Source organism: Mobula hypostoma, chromosome 11 (genome assembly GCF_963921235.1).
Source record: "Mobula hypostoma chromosome 11, sMobHyp1.1, whole genome shotgun sequence".
Lineage (NCBI taxonomy): Eukaryota > Metazoa > Chordata > Chondrichthyes > Myliobatiformes > Myliobatidae > Mobula > Mobula hypostoma.
In genome coordinates, this window is record NC_086107.1 from 70,697,800 (window position 1) to 70,720,618 (window position 22,819).

The 22,819-nt window shown below is 44.4% G+C and overlaps 1 protein-coding gene across 5 annotated transcripts in view; it reads right to left on the minus strand.

The window, feature by feature from the left end:
- The window catches only part of ehf (ets homologous factor), a 76,782-nt gene that overhangs the window by 43,515 nt on the left and 10,448 nt on the right, over positions 1-22,819 (minus strand). For 3 of the 5 annotated variants that reach the window (XM_063063245.1, XM_063063244.1, XM_063063246.1), the window contains 4 exons: positions 16,766-16,870; positions 12,364-12,657; positions 8,547-8,606; positions 648-716 (listed from right to left, as the gene is read on the minus strand). In XM_063063245.1, the coding sequence (XP_062919315.1) occupies positions 648-716; positions 8,547-8,606; positions 12,364-12,657; positions 16,766-16,844 (502 nt within the window). In that variant the 5' untranslated portion in view covers positions 16,845-16,870. The remainder of the gene's footprint in view (positions 1-647; positions 717-8,546; positions 8,607-12,363; positions 12,658-16,765; positions 16,871-22,819) is intronic. The other 2 variants (XM_063063247.1, XM_063063248.1) reach the window with 1 other exon arrangement.

Here is a 22,819-nt window from a genome sequence, read left to right on the forward strand (position 1 = left end):
TGAGCCAGATGTCACCTCGTCTATAGAGTCATGTAATAAGATGGCACAGAAACAGGACCTTTAGCTCAATTGGCCCATGCCAACCGAATGTTCAACCAACCTAGCCCCTTTTGCTCATGTCCCTCTCATCCTTCCCTATCCATGTAGCCGTTCGAGTACACCGTAGATGTTGCTGAGTTATAGCACAAGCACTGCCCGGAATCTGGATCAACTTTATGCATGCCATTGCTTAGCCACATTGGAACAAGGTCTGGGGGCGAGGACTGCTTGTAGTCAAACAATGAGGAGCCTCGCAGAGGTATGTTAAGTGGATGTTCTTCAGAGGAATATAATAAAAGCCCGAGAACTCTTCACCACTTCTTTCCCCAATCACAACAGCATCCTTGTGAGGTCAAAGTTCCACTCCTTCCCACCCACCACCAAACCACAAGGAACAACCCACCACTTGCCTTCTGTCAGGAATCACATGATCTTCTTTGACCCCACTGTGGCTGGGTTTCCCCCCGTCCCCCATCCACACACCACCCTTTAGCTCCTTCTCACCAGCTTCATGGCAGTCTATAATGCCAGCTGGGCATTAAGCCAGAACCAACTGGTCTTGCCCACTTTGATTTAAAAGCTAGGCCATCCTCCTGAAATGCCATTACCTGGAGTGTCCTGGGTGATAGGCTTCAAAGCAAGCGCCGCTCCTCCCACCTCTCTCTCGTCAGCAAACTCTGAGACAATGAGAATACCAGACTAGAGGTCAGGGCCTAGGCTTCCAGTATGGAGAGCTGGAGGTAAAATATACTCTCCATTGTTACTGTCACATATCCATCTTCCTTCTTACCATTTTGGCAGTGAGTTAATTCAAAACAGACTTGAAAAGTCATTGGGACAAATTGATATCCAGTTCTATTCTATATCTGCTCACAGACAGCTATAGAGACACAAAACACAGCAGATGCAGGAATCCGGAGCAAAACACAAAATGATGGAGGAACTCAGCCAATCAGGCAGTGGAGGGAACTTCACTATTGACATTTTAGGTGGAAACTCCTCAACTGTTCCAAACCGCTCCATTTTCTCCACAGGTGCTGCCTGACCTGAATCACTGAATACTGCCAGAATTTTCTTTGTTGCTATGGATTTCTGGTAAGACTTGGCTGCTTCTATGAGTGTTATTGTCTTTTTAAATGTATTTTTTTATGAAACTGAAGGAGCGGGACTTGCTGCTGCCTGTGTCAGAGAGGCCTCGGAGAAGTCAGCACACGAAGGTAGTTTGCAGTGTAACAGCGAAAGGTCACCTCAGTCGCTTTTGTGATCGCAAGACCCTGTTGGACATTGTTTATGTGAAATGCTGCAAGTCTGACTCACTGTTTATTGGTGGCTTGCAGGGGCACAGCATGGCGTCAGTGGTAGCCAGGAGAGGGCCTCAAGGTGTGGTATCACCCTGTTTACAGCCACCCAGGAGAGAGGCATCAGAGTCAGTGAGCTCCACCAGAGGCGGTGTGGCGTGGCGTCCAAGCTGGAGCCAGTGCTGCCCCCAGTGTTCGCTTGGCAGAAGACAAGCCTCATTGTTTTCGATTGCAGATTATCTCAACAGTCATGGACTTGGGGTCTAGGACTGAATGTTTAATGTGGACTGCATTTTACTGATATCTTATATGTGCTTGCTGTCTCGTATTTGTGATAGACATAAAAGTTGCTGGTGAACGCAGCAGGCCAGGCAGCATCTCTAGGAAGAGGTGCAGTCGATGTTTCAGGCCGAGACCTTTCGTCAGGACTAACAAAAAGGAGTTAGTCCTGACGAAGGGTCTCGGCCTGAAACGTCGACTGCACCTCTTCCTAGAGATGCTGCCTGGCCTGCTGCGTTCACCAGCAACTTTTATGTGTGTTGCTTGAATTTCCAGCATCTGCAGAATTCCTGTTGTGTTCGTATTTGTGATAGGTGCCTTGTGCTGTGTGTGACTGTTGGTAATGTGTTTCACATCTTGGCCCCGGAGTATCACTGTGTCTTTTGGCTCTATTCATGGGTATTCTGGTGTGGTTGAATGACAATTAAACTTGAACTAGTTGGGCATAGTGTGGCAATGTCTGTAATCATGAATCATCTTCACTACAATTCAGCTGATCGGTCAGAGTGCAACTACTTCCTACAGCATGGAAAAAGACTATTTGGCCCATCAGATCCATGGCTGCTCCCAGCAGAACAATCCCAGCAGTCTCATTCCCCCACTGGATTTCCCTCTAGCCCTGAAGCTTGTTCTCTCCCACACATGCCTATTAACTCTCTTTCAGCCAAATTGCCTGCCTTCAGGGTCATTTAGAGTGGTGAATCGACCGATCAACCAGTGTATTTTTGGGCTGTGGAAGAAGCTGGAGCCTCCAGGAGGAAATTGACATGGTTGCAGGGAAAATGAATGTGCAAACTCCATGTAGACAAAACCTGGGGTTAGGATTAAAACTGGATTCCTGGAACTGTGAGACAGCTGCACCTCACATGATGCTAGTTAACTATACAATCACAGCAGGAAGTTTACAAATAGGCAGACTTGAAGCCTCTGCCTATTTGTAGCTCTGACATTTTACCTCTGAATACACGACGTCACCACGCAGCTTAACACTGCTTTGTATTTTAAAATCAAGCCGTGATCAGGTTACGAGCTTGGGGAAGACGTAAAGAATTAAGCAAGTTAAAGTGGCAGTAAAATATAAAATTGTGCAAGACTTTGACTCAGCAATAACTTGAATATTTTGCCCATTTGGGGTGTTGACACATGATGGAGGCAGATCAAACCTAGGCTTGAACATTAGAGGCTCGGGGTGACCTGATAGAAATTTATAGAGTTATGAGAGACAAAGATGGGGTAGATAAAATTTTTTCCCAGGGTGGAAATGCCAAGTATGACAGTGCATAGCTTTAGAGTGAGAGGGGAGAGTTCAGATGCGATTGACAAATTTTTCATATGGAGTGTGGTGGGTGACTGCCTGGAACATGCTATCAGGAGTGGTAGTGAAAGCAGAGAAAATAATTACATTTCAAAGACTTCTTATTGACTACAGCTAAACATTCAATACCACCATCCCCTTAAAACTACATCAATCTACTCCAAGATATGAAGATATATACAGTATGTACTTTGATAATAAATTTACCTTGAACTTTGAAGAAGTACACAGACAGGCAGGGAATGAAGGGATGGAGGCCAGGTGCAGGCTGATTGCTTTACTTTTGCATTATGATTGGCACATACATCATGATGCAAAATCAAACCAGTCTGACTGACAAGGTCGGGGAACTGGAGTTGGACCTGGATGTACTCAGGATCATCTGGGATGCTGAGAACCTCGTAGATTAGAGGTGGTCACACCCAGAGTACAGGCTCCAGATAGTAAATGGTTGACCACAAGGAGAAGAAAGGGGAGTGCAGGGTTCCTATGTTGTCATTCCACTCAGCAACAAGTATTCTCCTTTGGATACTGCGGGACGGGGCAGCGGGATGGGATGGGGGGGTGGGGAGGAATGACCTATCAGGGTACAGCCAGGCCAGTGGCACTATGGCCAGCTCTGAGGTTCAGCAGGAAAGGGTAAAGTCAGACAGAGCAAAAGTGATCAGGAACTTGATAATTTAGGAAGATAGTTGGGATACAAGTCGATACATCGTGTAGTGAGACTGTGAGGAAGGACAGACAGATGATAGGGCAAAATTACAGTCAATGGGATGATTTCAAGTGTAACATGGGGGAAAAATCATAAATGGTGATGAATATAGGATTAAAGATGTTATATTTGAACGCACCTATGGATTAAGGTAGATGTAGCACAGTCGGAGATTTTCAGGTATGATGTTGTGGGCATCACTGAGTTATGGCTGAAAGGAGATCATAGTTGGGAGCTTAACATCCAGGGCATTGCATCAAAAGGGCAGGCAGGTAGGTAGAGAGGATGGTGTGGTTCTGTTGGTGAAAAATGAAATCAAATCCTTAGAAAGAAGTGACACAGGATCAGAAGGTGTGGGTAGAATCCTTGTGGGTAGAGCTAAGAAACTACAAGAGTAAAAGACCCTGGTGGTAGTTATATACGGTTCTCATACAGTAGTAGGATGTGGGATATCAGTTACAATGGGAGATAAAAAAGACATGTAATAAGAGCAATGTTACAATAGTCATGGGGGATTTCAATATACAGGCCTGTCTGTCTGTCCAGGTACCATATCCGATGCAGACTTTGGTGACCATGGTTTTCCATATAGATCTATCCTTCGTTTTTTGGATGACTTCCATTTCCTTGATGTGTAGCCACCTGGCTATGCTTTTGATGTACATAAGCCGAGGTCTTCCTCTAGGTTTGCTCTCCTCAATCTTTCCAGAGAGTATGAGTTTTTCTAGTTCATCTTTCCGCATGATGTGTCCTAGGAATCTGAGTTGTCTTTCTCTTATTGTTGGTATGAGTGATCGAACTGCTTGGGCTCCTCTGAGAACAACTTCATTTGATGTGTGTGTGTGGTCCATGATATTTTTAACATTCTCCTGTAGAACCATAATTCAGCTGCTTCTAGTCTCTTTTCCATTGCTGGAGAAATGGTCCAGCATTCACTTCCATAAGTCAGGTTAGAATAAATGTAGCACTGCAGTATTCTGTTTTTAGTGTGTATGCTCATCTTTCTGTCTGTTAATATGGTCTTCATTTTTTGGAAAGCGAAAGAGGCTTTCCAATATACAGGGAGATAGGGAAAATCAGCTTGGTGCTGGATTCCAAGAGAGGCAATTTGTAGAATATCTATGGAGATGGCATTTTGGAGCATCTTGTGGTTGAGCTCACTAGGGGAAAGGAAATTCTGGATTGAGGGTTGTATAATGAACCAAATTTGTTTAGGTAGCTTAAGGTAAATGAATGATTGATCATAATATGGTAGAATTCAACCTGTAGTTTGACAGGGCGAAGATAAGATCAGATGTATGAGTGGAATAAAGGGAATTACAGAGGCATGAGAAAGGAGCTGGTAAAAGTATTTTGGAAGGAGACATTAGAAGGGATGATGCCAAAACAGCAATGGCTGGAGTTTCATGGGGCAATTTGGAAGGTGCAGGATAGATACATCCCAAAGATGAGGGGGACCAGGGGAGGAGAGGGAGGGAACATCGACTCAGACCATGAGAGGCCTGCATCAGGCATTTTCATGCCTTACATGGCACAGACTGGAAGTCTGTGTGGGGTGCCACTCCTTGCACAGACACAAGAGCAATGTGTGGTTAAGTGCCTTGCTCAAGGACACATACACACTGCCACGGTGGAGGCTTGACCTAGCAACCTTCAGATCACTAGACAAATGCCTTATCCACTTGGCCACGTGCCCAACATCCCAAAGATGAAGAAGTATTCTGATGGGATGATGATGAGTCAGCTAAGGCTGACAAGGGAAGTCAAAGACAGGACAAAAAGAAAGGAGAAGGCATAAAATATAACAAAAATTAGTGGGAAGTTCGAGGATTGGGAAACTTTTAAAAACCAACAGAACACAACTAAAAAGCCATACGAAGAGAAAAGATGAAATATGAAGGTAAGCTAGCCAATAATATAAAATAAGATACCAAAGGTTTTTCAGATACTGTATATAAAAAATAAAAGAGAGATGAGAATGGATATTGGACTGCTGAAAAATAATGCTAGCAAGGTAGTAATGGAGGAACAAAGAAATCCAGATGAATTTAATAAATATTTTGTATCATCCTTCATTGCAGAAGAGACTAGCAGCAAAGTAGAAATTTGAGATTGTCAGGGGGCAGAAGTGAGTGTAATTGCTGCTACAATGGAGAATGTGCTTGGGAAGCTGAAGGGTCTGAAGGAAGATTAGTTACCTGAAGCAAATGGTTTACACCTCAAGCTTTTGAACAAGATATCTTGTTCAAAAGAAGAGATTGTGGAGGCAGTTATAACAATCTTCCACAAATCACTAGATTCTGGAATGGTTCTGGAGAACTGGAAAATTGCAAATGTCAGTCCATTATTTAAGAAAGGTGGGAGGCAGAAGAAAAAAAATATAGATCAGTTAACCTGACTTCAGTGGTTGGGAAGATGTTGGAGTCCACTATTAAGGATTAGGTTTCGGAATACTTGTCGGCATATGATTAAATGGATCCAAGTCAGCATGGTTTCCTTAAGTAGTGTTGAAGAAACAGGTAGGTTGCAGAAGGACTTAGACAGATTAGGAGAATGGGCAAGAAAGTGGCAAATGAAATACAATGTTGGAAAATGCATGGTCATGTATTTTGATAGTAGAAAACATTGTGCAGACTATTTTCTAAACGGGAAGAAAATCCAAAAATCTGAGACGCAGAGAGACTTGTGAATCCTTGTGCAGATCACCCTAAAGTTAACTTGTAGGTGGAGTTGGTGGTGAAGAAGGAAATGCAATGTTTGCATTCATTTCAAGAGGTCTAGAATACAAGGGCAGAAATGTGTTGCTGAGGCTTTATAAGGCACTGGTGAGGTCTCACCTTGAGTATTGTAAACGGTTTTGGGCTCCTCATCTAAGAAAAGATGTGCTGGCATTGGTGAGGGTTCAGAGGAGGTTCACAAGGATAATTCCAGGAGTGAAAGGTTTATCATACGAGGAACGTTTGATGGCTCTGGGTCTGTACTCACTGGAATTTAGAAGGATGAGGGGGGATCTCATTGAAACCTTTTGAATGTTGAAAGGCCTAGACAGAGTAGATGTGGAAAGGATGTTTCCTTTGGTGGGGGTCTAGGACAAGAAGGCACAGCCTCAGGATAGAGGAACATCCATTTAAGTCAGAGATGCGGAGAAATTTCTTGGAGAGTGTCCAGAGGAAGTTCATGAGAATGATTCTGGGAACGAAAGGGTTAATGCACAATGAGTCTGGGCCTTTACTCACTGCAGTTTAGAAGAATAAGCGGGGGGGGGGGATCTCATTGAAACCTCCTGAGTACTTGATAGAGTGAATGTGGAGCGCGTGTTTTCTAAGTGGGTGAGACTCTGACCAGAGGACACAGCCTCAGAATAGAGGGATGTCCAATTAGAACAGAGATGAGGAGGAATTTCTTCAACCTGAGGGTGATTAATCTGTAGAATTCATTGCCATGGACAGCTGTGGAGGTCAAATCATTGAGTATATTTTTAAAGCGCATTTTGATAGGTTCTTGATTAGTCAGGATGTCAAAGGTTATGGGGAGAGGCAGAAGAATGGGGTTAAGAGGGACAATAAATCAGCCATGATTGAATAGCGGAGCAAACTTGATGGGTCGAATGGCCTAATTCTGTTCCTATGTGTTATGGGTTGATGATCCTTATCCTGCGTTCTACTGTTTTGTGTTCTCTTTCCTATGTTCTGTGTTCTGTGTTGTATGTTCAATCCCTTATAATAGCCGGTAGGATTAGCGGAAGCTGGATATTCTTCAGTTTTGAAAGGAACTATTGTTGGCCATGAGATAATTAACCACAACCAACAGAATGATTGTCAACAGCTCTGTAAAAGTGAACTGGGAAATATGGCTCATAAAAATGGTTCAGAGAAAGGCAAATATAAGGCTAATTTCAAACATTCTTCAAAAGAAGGTGTGAATTACACATCCCATTGCTATAGAGGAGGGAATGGAAGTTCCTTGGTTCAATAACCTTGTTGACGTTAGTTCCGTGTATGATCTTTGAGTAAGCCTAATCAGCAAGAGTGCAAGATCCCTGGTGGGCATTGAACCCATGGAGTTTATTTCTTTGGGGTATGGAAGAGAACAGTCAAGTGATAGAGGGGTTGTTGATTTCTGCAGTGTCGTTCAGGTCAGGGCATCAAAGGATCTGGCGAGAAGGCAGGTGTATGGGATTGAGCGGGCTCTGGGATCAGCCATGATGGAATGACAGAGCAGACTCGATAGGCTGAATGGCCTAATTCTGCTCCTATGTCTTATGGTCTTATGGGCCTCAGCATGAAGGATTCGAGTACTGTGAATATTCACCCAAAAACAAAACTCTGCACAAAATTAACTGCTGGAGCAGTTCAACGAGTCAGACACCATCTGTGGAAGCAAAGGGATGGCAGCTTTTTCAGTTGAGATCCTGCATCGAGACTGAGCGTGCAAAGAAGGGAGGGAGGGATGAGGTTATATGTGGAACCGGGGGGAGGGGTGTGGGGGGCGGAAAGGGCAGGTGGATCCAGAAGACTCAGCTCTGGTAAGAGCTGGCTCTGTATACATTGAGGAGGCACGTGGGATTGTGCAGATTATTTTTGTTAATGAAGCAATAGTTGGGTATGGGTGAGGAGGGGGATTATGTGGGTGGTGAGGAGGATTTGGGTGGGGAAGGACACTGGGCATGGAGAGGGATGAACTTGGGTTGGGGGGGTGGTACATGTGTAGGAGGGGGGAGAGACCTGTCTGTTGGGATTGAAAGTTTGTCTTATGCATTTTGGATTTATAAGGCTACAGTGTAGAATTAAGTGACACTTGTGTTTAGATTGATAGGTTTTTTGTAGTTTAATAAAGCTGTGAAATTTACTATTGTAATGAGACTCCATTACCTTATCAATTGAATGAACGGGCAAGTACTTACCAAATGATTGTGATTTAACTGTGTCATTCACTGGGAACACCATATCAGTGATAAAGGAACCTAAGTGTAAAGATACAAAATTAATTCCTTTATTCACCAAGGCTGATGACGCATACTGTCATCTTCAAGTTTCCATGATGTCTATAAAAATGATAGTTTGGTCTTCTAACATGATTAAAATCTTCAATTCATTTCTACAATATTCCAGGCAGAAAATATAACTACACAACTGGAGTACATCATCTCTCCTGAGTATGATACATCATGACTGAAATATAAAAGGAATATTATTACTCTGTCGGATTGGGTTGGTATTAATCCCATTTCAGCTGCAGCCTAGTTTAGAACTACTGACAAGCAACCTCATGCCAAATATTTCACTTTCTGAGTCACTCTATTTACTCTGAGCAACACACGCAAAATGCTAGAGGAACTCAGCAGGTCAGACTGTATCTATGGAAATGAATAAACAGTCAGTGTTTGGGGCTGAGATCCTTCCTCAGGACTGGAAAGGAAGGGGGAAGATGCCAGAATGAAAAGGTGGGTGGAGGGGAAGAAGAACTAGCTCAAAGCTGATTGGCGAACCAAGGTGGGTGGGAAGGAGAATGAGGAATCTGATAAGAGAGGAGAGCTGGCTATGGGAGAAAGGGAAGATGGAGGTACACCCGGAGGGTGTTAGGCTGGTGAGAAGAGATGGGAGGCCAGAGTGGGGAATGGAAGAAGAGGGAAGGGGAAGGGGAAGAAAAGTGGAAGGAGAAACTGTTGGTCATGCTTTCAGGTTGGAGACCACCCAGATGGAATAAGAGGTATTTCTCCTTCAATCTGAGAGTGGCTTCATCGTGGCAAAAGAGGAGGCCATGAGCTGACATGCCAAAACAGGAAAGAGAGAGGAATTAAAATGGTTGCCCTCCTGAACATTTGGTTTTTGGCAGATGGAGCAGAGATGCTGGACAAAGCAGTTCCCTAATTAACGTCGGGTCTCACCAGTGTACGAGAACCCTCATTGGGAGCACCGGACACAATAGACAACCCAACAGATTCGCAGGTGATGTGTTGTCTCACCTGGATGGAGGTGAGAGAGAAGGTGAATGGGCAAGTGTAGCATTTCTGTCGCATGCAGATGTGGGCTAGGAGGGAGATTAATGGAGAAGGACAAATGAACAAGGGAATCGTGGAAGGAGTGATACCTGTGGAAAGTAGAGAGTGGTGTGAGGTAAAGATGTGTTTGGTGGTAGCTTTCCATTGAAAATGCAGAAATTATGGAGAATGATGTGTTAGATATGGAGGCTCATGGGTTGATAAGTGAGGACACGAGGAACTTTATCCCTGTTAAGGCATCGGGAAGATGGGGTGAGCTCGGATATCCGAGAAACAGAGGAGATGCGGGTGAGGGAAGCATCAATGGTGGAGGAAGGGGAACACCATTCTTTGGGGAAGGAAGACCTCCCTGATGCCCTGGAAAGGAAAGCCTAATCTTGGGAACAGATGCGGCGGAGATGAAGGAATTGGCTTTGTTGGAAGTTAATTTATTGCTTGGAAAGAGCAAAACAATAAGGTTCAGATTTTCTTACCCTGCTTGTAGAGGTCTAGTCTGCCAGAGAGTTTCCAACACTTCACCATGAGCAAGCAAGAAGCTTCATGTGCTAGTAACTACTCTCAGTAAGAGTCATTTAGCCTTGCCCTGTTGTAGATATTACCTCCTACACAATCTTTAACCACCTTTTCCCCTCTGGGAAACTAACTAGCATCTCTCTATTTCCCATTTCCGACAATGGATCGGGGAATTGAAACATTAGCTGTTTCATTTTCCACAGATGTTCTCTGACCTGCTGACTTTTTTCCAGCCTATAGTTTTGTTTTTCTGATTTTCATAAGAATTAAATCACTTAGGCACTTTACCCTGACTCGGAGCTGAGGCCATTCACTTTTTTCCTATTCCTGAATGTCTGGAGACCTCTCAGACTCAATTTGGAGGCAGCACGTCTCAGGCACCCTCCAGTTGCAGTGTAAAAACTACCCCCCACCCAACACCTCCTTTGAACTTGCACCCTCTCACCTTAAATGCATGCCCTTTGGTATTAGATTCTTTGACCTGATAGAAACTTAAAGGTTTCTCTCAGGTCTCCTATGATACTTTGCCATTCTGGAGAAAAGTGTTTAACTTCTCATTGTGGTAAATACGTTTTAATCCAGGCACCTTCTCCATTGAGGTAAACCTCTTCTACACCCATCTTAATTTGCATCCTTCCTATGATGGACTGACCAGAATTAAATGCAATACTCCAGACATGTCCTCACCAGAGTTATATAAAGCAAATGTTGCAAAAAAAACTACTTTTTGCTTTCAGCCAGTGAAATATTTGGATGGGGGAAGATGAAATGTTCTTTAGGAGGTAAGATGAAACTTCCTTTAGGACATTTTTGGTGGAAACCTTTGAAGGGTGAGGTTGAATAGTGCAGGATTTGTGGGAGGAATAACAGTGGTTCTTAAGCCTTTTATATCTTCTGCAATATTTTGTACAATAGTAACATTGGAGAGTCCAGGGCCAGGACTTGCCCACTGGGAGGGGCAAGAAGAGAGAATTTCTTCTGTGGGTGGGTTCTTTAGTTATTCTCTTTCACTCAATTTCTTGTGTTTGGTGTACATATGCACAGTGCTGACCCACACCAAAGCAAAATTACTGAATCTGTAAGCAGGACTTTCCTACCCAGAGTAAAACACTGCAACCAACTACCAGAATCAGTTCCATGAAATGGCTGGTGTCTCAGAGACCCCACGCACTGCTCAGCTGAAGATACCCAACTGAAAAGTGGCCTTGAATAAGGTGGTGCTTTCTGCAGGAGAAGGATTCAGCTGATTTGTGGTTGTATGGAAGGAGACCAATTCAACAAAGATACTAATGCAGAATGGACAAAGGCAGCCCTGATATCAGTAATAAATAGGCATTAACCTTTACTAACATTATTCATTTCAGAAAATAAATCACACAGTAAATCATCAACACAATCAACCATTGAAAGGATGTGCTGGTTAGTAGATTGTGGAATGGCTATGTTGGTGATACCTGAGGGCTATCCCCAGGCTACATCCTAGGACTGTATTTGTCGTTGACACAAATGAGGCATTTCACCGTATGGTATGATATTTTGATGTGCATGTAACAAATAAAGCTAATCTTTAATATTCTTAATAACTAAAGAACCCACCCACGGAAGAACTTCTCTCTTCTTGCCCCTCCCATTGGGCAAGTCCTGGTCCTGGACTCTCCCATGTTACTATTGTACAAAATATTGCAGAAGATATAAAAGGCTTAAGAACCACTGTTATAAGACTATAGAAGGATTCCTTAGTATGATAAACTGGACTCTTAATCTCATAATCTTCCTCGTAATGGCCTTGCACCTTATTGTCAACCTGCAGTGGACTTTCCCTGTATACTGCATTCTGTTATTGCTTTTCTCTTGTTTGACCTCAATGTACAGACGTGATGAATTGATCTGTATGGATATCACACAAAGCAGTTTTTCACTCTACCTCAGTACATGTGACAAGAATAAACCAATTCACCAGTTTACTCCCTCCCCACTGATGAGTTGAAAGTTCTCACTGCTCAAAGTAGTTGGGGGCAGGTACTTATGGAAAGTTTGCAGAATATCAAGCCCCATCACCCTGACAGCAGGCTCAGCATCATTCTCCAGGGCCAATCTGATGTGAACGCTGCTGTGTGGAAGTTCATTATTGCATGCCAGCGTAGATGAGCGGCTGTATTCTCCTTGAGTACATGAGTGAACTAAAGGCTGAGACTCTGATACTTGCCTCTCTGTTCTGCCATTAATGGCTGCTCCATTGGCTGCAGAAACTTACTGCTCCACTTAAGGCTCTCGAGGCTGCTGAAGAGAAGTGGACCCAGAGGTCCAGTCACGTGGTTGAAGATCTCGAAGGACATGGAGCACAGCTGCTCTCCGGTAACGTCAAAGTCGTGAAAGCGAATGCAGTTGGCATCCAGCTGATTGACATCCAAGGTGTGCTGGAGCCATTCCCACACGTGGTACTTGGTCCATAGGTGAGGAGGTGTCTGCAGCCAGGAGCCTCCAGAGTAGCCACCGGGAGCTGGAGGATACAAGAGGAGTGAAGGTGTTATGTCAGATTTCAGAATATGTGAAGCACATGTCCTCAGTTTCTGATTCCCTGCCATCTGAATTCCCCATCCCACTTTGACTCTGCCTCCAGCACTGTTACAGTGCGGTCTGAAGGAACAGCCCCTCCACCGTTTGTGCATGTTCCAGCATGTAGAACTCAGTAACTGAGACACGGAGACCGCTTCGAGTCATAGAGTCGCGCAGCACTGAACGAGACCATTCGGCCCAACTGACCCATGCTGAAAAAAGTTCCCTTCTAAGCTTTTGCCATTTGCTTATACTTGGCCCATGTCCCTCTAACCTAGGGGTTCCAAAAACCCAGGGCCCCGGACCCCTTGGTTAATGGTAGCGATTCCTGGTATAAAAAAGATTGGGAACCTATCTTATCCATGTACCTGTCCAAAGTACTTTTCAATTGCTGTTAATGTTCCTTCTTGAGCTATTCTCTGGCAGCACATTCCATATATAGACCACCCTTTGGGTGAAAAGGTTACCTTTCAGGTTCCCATTAAATTTCTCTCCTCTCACCTTAAAACCATGTTCCCTAGTTTTCCATTGCTCAAAGCCTCAAGCCTTTGTGCATTGACCCTATTTATCCCCCTCATGATTTTGGACACCTCTTTAAGATAAGTCCTCATTCTCTTACGTTCCAGTGAAAACATTGGAGGCCCGTCATCTACACTGAGAAGTAGAGTGAAGGTAGCCTATATAGAAAGGGCTGGAGTGAGTAGGAGTGATAGGCAGATGGTGGAAGGCAGAGTCAATAGTACCAGAAGCCAAGAGATGATTGGTGGAAGGTCTGCAGCCAATGGAGTCTGATAGGAGAGGAACGTAGAGCATGGAATGGTTGGAATGGGCAGAGGGATTGGTGGAGGAGGGGTCCCCGTGGAAGGAGTGTGAGGTGATGGGCAGATGGAGATGATGGAGGAGGTAAAAATACATATTGGTAAGGGTTAGGTAGATCAGGAGAAGAGACAAAGGGACAAAGGCGGAGCTGGGAGACATTTTTAAAATTTGTTTTGCTTTAGGACAGCAGAAATAAATCAGTAATCTTTTTTTGTACTGCTAGGTTGATTCTTAATAAGGAATGGGGTGAAAGATTACTGGGTGGGCAGGAAAGAGAGAGCAATTACAATTACATCAGCCATCATTTTACCAAGGGACCTGCTCCTGTTCCTGAATTGAATGTTTGTCTACACAATAAAACAGGAGACACAGTTTATTGAACTCTGAGAAGAGTGACATGAACACTCACTCGTGATTCACAGTGCCTCAGCTTTTGTTCCCTCAACTGCAGATGAGTCCAGCTGAGGAAAGCAAGTCAAACTCTTTCAGGATATCCTAGGATCCTGCCTGGCCCCATAGATTTTGCTGAGAGACCAGCCATTTCTTAACATCACACAGAGTGAATTGAATTAGCAGGAGACTGCATCGATCATTAAGGTCCCTTACCATCCAGGATATGCCCTCTTCTCACTGTTACCACCAGGGAGGAGGTACAGAAGCCTAAAGATCTACAATTCAGTGTTTCAGGAGTAGCTCCTTCCCCTTTGCCATCAGATTTCTCAATGGTCCATGATCTCATGAACACAAACTCACTATTCCACTTCTGCACTGATTCTTGATTTATTTATTGCAATTTATAGTGATATTTATGTCTTGCACTGTACCACTGCTACAAAACTTCAAATTTCCTGACATAGGTCAGTGATAATAAACCTGATATTGATTCTGACTGTATTCTCTGATGGAGTGATCTCAGATTACCCACTCAACACATCCAACTGAACCCACCTGCCTTGGCTAGTCATGTGCTGTCCACCATCACTTTGGAAGACAGGGATATTCCCAAAGCCCCCACTTCCTGTTTAATTGCTTTCTGCTCATGACACCCGAGTCTGTGGTGGAATCCCTTTGTTCTGACTGCTACACGGCAGCTTAATATTCCACATCGTCCCTTGTAAGTGTTTGTTTTCTCATTGATACGAATGATATCATCACTGGCGAGACCAACACTTAGTGTCCTTGAGAAGATGGTGGTGATCTCTTGCTGTCCTGCTGTTGAAGGTGCTCCTGCAGTGCTTATCGGGGGAGGGAGTGCAGGATTGAGATCCAGTGATAATGAAGGAACATTGGAATGTTGTGCAGCTCGCCGGGTACGTGCAGGTAGTGGTGTTCCTTAGCAGCCCTGGCCCTTGACCCTCTTGGTGGTGGAGGACGATGGGTTTGGGAGGTGCTGTCAACACCACACCCTGCAGGTAGCTTCTGCAGCCACTGGGGCAGCTGTTGGAGTAAATGAACGCGCCAAGTGACGGAATGGCTGACAACCCTCTGGGTTGTTTTGCCCTGCACATAGACTTTTCATCTTTCTTTATCATGAAGAAGGAAGCCATTCAGCCTATTGAATTTATGCCAGCCCTCAGAACAATCACATGACTCTTATTTCACAACCCCCCCCCCCTTCCTTGGGCTGATTTATAGACTCTCCCGCATGCCCATTGGCTGCATATTGATTCTCCATCCGCCCACCTGCTCTTAAAGGCCAATGATCTTCACAGCCCACGTGCCTTTGGGATGTGGGAGGAAGTCCGAGCACCCGGGGAAACGTGCTAGGGCGCAAGGTGAACTTGCAAACTCTGAATAGTTCTGGATAGTGTCGAGCTTCCCTAACATAGTTAATATGGCTCTGATGCAGGGGAGTCCTCCAGACTGGTGTCTTCAGAAATTGATATACTTGCTGCTGGAGACCCAGACTATGAACATGGGCGTCTCTTTGTCAGGTGTGCTTCTGGAACTCCCTTCCTTCACTTAATAACAGTGATAATAGAGACGATGCCGAGTCATGAGCTGTTCTCCTTTGGAACACTATTTGCTGAGTAATGTTTTGGATTTCTTGCTTCACAAGGCTATTGATCAAAGCCGGAAAGACAGCTGCTGAATCTCAGCTGGTTTGACTGAGACGCCGTATGAGGAAAAACTTACGAGTAAACTGGGAGGCGGGCAGTATTAATGAGATGGTTCTCACAGAAGCCTACTGGATACTGAAAGGCTTGGATAGAGTGAATGTGGACAGTTTGTTTCCACTGGTTGGAGTGCCTGGATCCAACCCTCAGAATAAAGGGGAGTCCCTTTACCACTGAGATCAAGGGAGATTTCAGTGGGCTGTGAATCTGTTGATTTCTTTGTCACAGAAGCTGTGAAGACCAAGTCATTGGCTGTATTTAAGGCAGAGATTGATAGGGTCTTGACTGGTAATGGCGGTTGAGGATTAAGAGGAAAAGGCAGGAGAATGAAGTTTTAAAAACTTGGCTACGATTGAATGGTAGAGCAGACTCAATGGCCTGAATGGCCTAATTCTGCTCCTATATCATGTGGTCTTGTGGTCTGAGTGAGCTGACCAGAGAGCTGAATGTGTATTGGCAGATGGGAGAATGGACATGATAGCTGTTTCTCATTGCCAGTTCTCCCCCGAGTCAGAGCTTGATGCTCTGTGATGGGGCGAAGTGTATTAATACCCAGCCAGTGTGCCCCTCACATCAGTCCCAAATTTCATTTCCAATAAAGTCAGGAGAAATAACATTTTGGAGACATCTAAAATGAACTTTCAATTTGCTTTCAACTACCCAATGACCCAGGCAGACATACAGGTTCCATCTTCAGTCACAGTCAAATTTCTCTGTAAGCACACAAAATGTCTGGATAAGCTGACCATTAAGTGATGTAATGAGAAATATCAAAAACACATAACTGATAAGAAAGAGCAATTACTAAAAGTGAAGGGGGAGAGAGAGAGAGAGAGAGAGAGAGAGGGAGAGAGAGAGAGAGAGAGAGAGAGAGAGAGAGAGAGAGAGAGAGCAAGTTACAAGTTCTGTTGTTTGTAGCACCATGTAAATATAGATTGGAATTTTGGATCTAATAATAATTTGGGAGCTTGTTCATATGTAGGGTGTTCATATCTTGGGCTTTTGTAATCCAAGGATGACCTGTATTGTATGTCTGCCACACTCACATTCCAAATCTGCACTGGCTGCTTCAATTTTTATCAATTATTTTGTGTCATTAAAAATGTGTCATCCTACCGTTGCTTTCGAGGTCAAAATTACTCCAAGCTGATGGTATTTGCTGTGGTACTGGGTGATTTCTGAACTGACCATTCATAATGCTTCTGTCTGCACAATCATGATCTGGAATCACACAGAAAGAATTGATTTAGCAATGAGCGCCTGTCAGTAACCTCTCTGTAAAGATGCTTAAGATGACTGCAAAAAAAAAGGAAAGATTTACAAAGGTTTTGAAACAAGAAACCACCTAGGTCAGGTCAAGGTTCTGCCCTTCCCATTAAACCTGCTGCTGATTCTTCCTTTGTCCCAGTGCCAGTCCTCTGAACTTGGTAGCATCACCTTTGCTACCATTTCATCTCTCTGCTCTTTCAGAGAATTTCCTTTCCATTTCTGAAAGAAATACGAAACGGCAGGAAACACTCAGGAGGTCAAGCAGTACTGAGGAAAGAGGAACAAGACTTCCAGCGCTTCCTTGCTCTACAGATGCCATCTGACTTGTTGAGTGTCCCCAGCATTTCCTTTTTCAGATTTCCAGCATCTACTGTTTCTTTATTGGCTCTCTGTTCTATTCTGTGGCCACTCTGCCTCACCAAAAATGTTCAACGCTGCTCTTGATGGGCTGTCAATCAGCTGTCAAGTATTAAGGGGGGGAGGGAACGTTGACTCAGGCCATGAAAGGCCTGCGTCGGGCATTTTCATGCCTTACAAGGCCCAGATTGGAAGTCTGCGTGGGGCGCCACTCCTTGCACAGACTAGAGCAATGTGTGATTAAGTGCCTTGCTCAAGGGCACAAACACGCTGCCACAGCTGAGGCTCAAACTAGCGACCTTGAGATCACTAGACGAATGCTTTAACCACTTGGCCATGTGCCCAACACAAAGTATTAAACTGGATCTAAAAAGAAATGAAAAACTCAATATTTTTCGACTCAAGCTCTTACTTGGGGGAGAGCTGCCAACAGGAACCAGCCATTGTTCCTTTCTCCCATTTGCCATCACATATTCACTTCTTTGTTCAGACCATAAGACAGCATGATATAGGAGCAGAATTAGGCTATTCAGGCCATTGAGTCTGTCCTGCCATTCAAACAGAGGCAAGTTTTAAAAACTCCATTCTCCTGCCTATTCCTCTAATCCTTAATCAGTTACCAGTCAAGAATTTATCAATCTCTGCCTTAAGTGCACTCAATGACTTTGTCTGTGCAGCCCTCTGTGGCAAAGGATTCAACAAATTCAACACCCTCTGGCTGAAGGAACTCAATACGGCTCCAGATTCTGAGAGGCTTCTGGACCACAATAAGGTCACTGAGATGTTTCTCTCCCTATGGACGTCACCTGACGTGTTGAGTATTTACAACATTCTTTGGTTTGGTTATCGCAGTTGATTTATCAGCCTGTTTTGTTGATAGATTCCAACAGGATCAGTGAAGCAACAGCAAACATCCTGGTTCTTCTGAACGTTGTCGCTGTTGCTGCACGTTGCTGGATCCTGCCTGCGATTTGTTCATTTTAACCGCACCTGCTAAACTTCTTATTTAAAACCATAGAGACATGGAGTTGTGCAGTACCAGAATGGCTCCTTCAGTCTTTTGCACTCATCTGACTTTCCATACAACCTACGAAGACCAGCGAGGACAAGAGCACTCCCCCCACTCCCCTCCCCCCCCCTCCACAGGTAGGCGAGACACCCGTGGGATCATAGGTAAGAGATACGAAGGCTGAAGACACCTCTCCCCGGTACACGAGACAGGAATTTGAGACCTGGAGTTCAGGGTCTCAGCATCGGTGAATCCAGTCTGGTGTCCAAGGTCCTGTCATCAGTGAGACCTGGGGTCAATACCAAAGATTGAAACTGAAGGTCAATCGGAAGTTGGGAAGTCAAGGCCCAATGGCCCTGGGTCTGCGAGTTTGTGAGCCTACTGGGGAAGTTGGAGGCCCAGTCTCAGTGGGTCGCAGTGTCCAACGGAAGCAGCATGTCCTGGGGGTGCAGGGCTGTCTCTGTGTGTGAGGGGTGAGTGGGTGGGTGGGTGGATAGGAAGGAGGAAAGAGGTTAGGTCTGCTGTTGTAGTTTTGTTCCTGTTGTTCTGCTGAACATTGTGGGCATGCGACATTGGTGCCAGAATGTGTGAAGACACTTGTGACTGATTCCAGTCCATTCTTAGGCTGTGCTGATTGTGAACACAAACAATGCATTTCACTGTATGTACATATGATATATGAATCTGAACACAGTACTCCAAATGTGGTATAACCAGTTGAACCTTACCTGGTAACTTAATAACTTACTTATCTACTACAACATTGAAGGAAGCCATTTGATTCATCAGGCTTTTGTTGACTTCCAGCAGACAATTAGTCTCAACCACCACCACTCGCCTCCCGCCACCCCACACACCTTTCTTTATTTCATGTTGCCCTGTAATTTATTCTCTCCACTGGCCTATCTAAGTGTGAATGTACAGTGGCCAATTAAGGCCATCAGTGCATGATTGGGATGTGGGATAAAGCCAAGCACCTGGATGAAACCCATGTGGTCACAGTGAGAACGTACAAATTCCACATGGAGAGTACCGGAGGTCAGAATAGAACACAGATCTCTATTCTGGTCTAACTTGTGTATCACTGTGCCACCCCTGTTCTATAGAAACTAACCCCACTTTTACTCTGTCATCCCCAAGGAGATTGGCTTCAAACTTCAAAGTAAATTTATTCTCAAAGTCCATATATGTGACCATATACAACCCTGAGATTCATTTTCTTGTGGGCATTCACAGTAAATACAAGAAACACAATAGAATCAATGAGCACCCAACAAGACAGACAAACAACCAATGTGGAAAAGACAGCAAACTACGTAAATACAAGAGATAAATTTATAATAATATTATACATAAATAATAAATATCAAGAACATGAGGTGAAGAGTCCATGAAAGTAAGTCAGTGAAGAGAACGGTTCAGTGATAGGGTGAGTGAAGTTCAGTGAAGTTATGGTTCAAGAAATGATGGTTGAGAGATAATAACTGTTCCTGAACATGGTGGTGAGGGTTACTGAGGCTCCTGTACCTTCTTCCTGATGCAGCGAGAAGAGAGCATGGCCTGGATGGTGGGGGTCCCTGATTATGGATGCTGCTTTCCTGTGTAGATGCGCTCAATGCTGGGGTGGGCTTTACCCGTGATGGACTGAGCGGTATCCACCACTTTTTCTAGGCCTTTCCGTTCTAGGGTATTGGTGTTTCCATACCAGGCTGTGATGCAACCAGTCAATATACTCTCTACCACATATCAAAAGAAGTCCATCAAAGTTTTACATGATGTGCCTAATCTCCCCAAACTTCTAAGAAAGTAAAGGCACTGCCATGCTTTCTTCATAATGGCACTTTGTACTGAATCTGGAACAGATCCTCTGAAATGATCTGTCAAAAAACTGTAGATGCTGGAAACCTGAATTAAAAATCAGAAGTTGCAGAACGTCTTTGTAGGTCAGGTAGTATTTGTGAAGAAAGAAATAAGAGTTAACACTTCTAGTTGAAGATCCTCCATTCAATCTGAGAAAGAGAAGTAAAGCTTTAAGCAACACACATAAAAGTTGCTGGTGAACGCAGCAGGCCAGGCAGCATCTCTAGGAAGAGGTACAGTCGACGTTTCAGGCCGAGACCCTTCGTCAGGACACTTTACGGCTGCCTTTTCTTATCTGCCTTTGCCAGTTCAGAGTCTTAGATCTGAAACAGTAACTCTTGTTTATTTCTCCACAAGTGCAGCCTGGTCTGCTAAATATTTCCAGAAATCTGTTTTTTTAAAAATTTTCTTAAGAACACCATACCCCCAGGCTCAAGAACAGCTTCTACTCCACTGTTATCAGACTTTTGAAAAAGATGCGATAAAGATCAATTCTCAATTTCCCAATCCACTGTGTCATGAGCCTTGAACCTTATTTGTCTACCTGCACCACAGTTTCTCTGTAACTGTAACACCGTATTCTGCATTCTGTTTCTCTTTGGTGGTACGTCGATGTACTGATGATCCACCAAGATGACATGTAAGCACAGTTTTTCACCATCTTGGTACACGTGACAATAATAAGCCAATTGCCAGTTACTATCCTCATTAATATACGACACTAAGTTACACCTTATCATTAAAACTTAAGCGATTTTGCAGATTCTGGATCCTTTCCAGCCCTGATGAATGGTCTTGGCCTGATATGTTGACTGTTCATTTCCCTCCATAGAAGCTGCCTAACCAGCTGAGTTCCTTCAGAATTTTGTGTGTGTTAGAAACATAGAAACATAGAAAATAGGTGTAGGAGTAGGCCATTCGGCCCTTCGAGCCTGCACTGCCATTCAGTATGATCATGGTTGAGTTGGATGATCAGCCATAATCATACTGAATGGCAGTGCAGGCTCGAAGGGCCGAATGGCTTACTCCTGCAGCTATTTTCTATGTTTCTATGTTTCTAACACACACAAAATTCTGAAGGAACTCAGCTGGTTAGGCAGCATCTATGGAGGGAAATGAACAGTCGACAAATCAGGCCAAGACCATTCATCAGGGCTGGAAAGGAAGGGGACAGAAGTCAGAATAGGAAGGTGAGGGAAGGGAGCAGGAAATGGAATGATGTGAGAAGCTAGGCGATGATGGGTGGAGGAGGCAAAGAGCTGAAGAAGGAATCTGGTAGGAGAGCACTGTACATAATGGAATCTTATAAGGTGAGGGGGTAGGCAACCATAGAGAGATGATGCACAGGGCGTGAGGGCTTTTTAAAAACATTTTACCCTTGCTTCTGCTGTTCATTTCCCTCCATAGATGCTGGCTGACCTGCTGAATTCCTTCAGCATTTTGTGTGTGTTGATACATGCAGACATTGCCTGTTCTACAGCAGGTTTTGAAAACCCTGAAATAGACTTGTACCTGAGGAAAGCCTCTACTCTTTCTTTTGGCAATTATATTCAGGGTGTTTTTAGCAAAAATATTTTCACTTGCAACATCAATAATCCAGTTCCTGTTTTATTGAGTAATGAGATGTTAAATGACCTTGCTAACTAACGTCAGCACTGACACTTCTAAAGGGAGTGGTAATAGACAATAAGACATTCATCTTCTAGCTTATATCCGAACAGTTCTAATGGAATATATAATAGTAAAAACTTATCTTGTGTATTTAATATTTCAGTAATATTGTAAATATATTAACACAACATACATCAAAGTTGCTGGTGAACGCAGCAGGCCAAGCAGCATCTATAGGAAGAGGCGCAGTCGACGTTTCAGGCCGAGACCCTTCGTCAGGACTAACTGAAGGAAGAGTGAGTAAGGGATTTGAAAGCTGGAGGGGGAGGGGGAGATGCAAAATGATAGGAGAAGACAGGAGGGGGAGGGATAGAGCCGAGAGCTGGACAGGTGATAGGCAAAAGGGGATACGAGAGGATCATGGGACAGGAGGCCTAGGGAGAAAGATGGGGGGGGGTGACCCAGAGGATGGGCAAGAGGTATATTCAGAGGGACAGAGGGAGAAAAAGGAGAGTGAGAGAAAGAATGTGTGCATAAAAATGAGTAACAGCTGGGGTACGAGGGGGAGGTGGGGCCTAGCGGAAGTTAGAGAAGTCAGTGTTCATGCCATCAGGTTGGAGGCTACCCAGATGGAATATAAGGTGTTGTTCCTCCAACCTGAGTGTGGCTTCATCTTTACAGTAGAGGAGGCCGTGGATAGACATGTCAGAATGGGAATGGGATGTGGAATTAAAATGTGTGGCCACTGGGAGATCCTGCTTTCTCTGGCGGACAGAGCGTAGATGTTCAGCAAAGCGGTCTCCCAGTCTGCGTCGGGTCTCACCAATATATAAAAGGCCACATCGGGAGCACCGGACGCAGTATATCACCCCAGTCGACTCACAGGTGAAGTGATGCCTCACCTGGAAGGACTGTTTGGGGCCCTGAATGGTGGTAAGGGAGGAAGTGTAAGGGCATGTGTAGCACTTGTTCCGCTTACACGGATAAGTGCCAGGAGGGAGATCAGTGGGGAGGGATGGGGGGGACGAATGGACAAGGGAGTTGTGTAGGGAGCGATCCCTGCG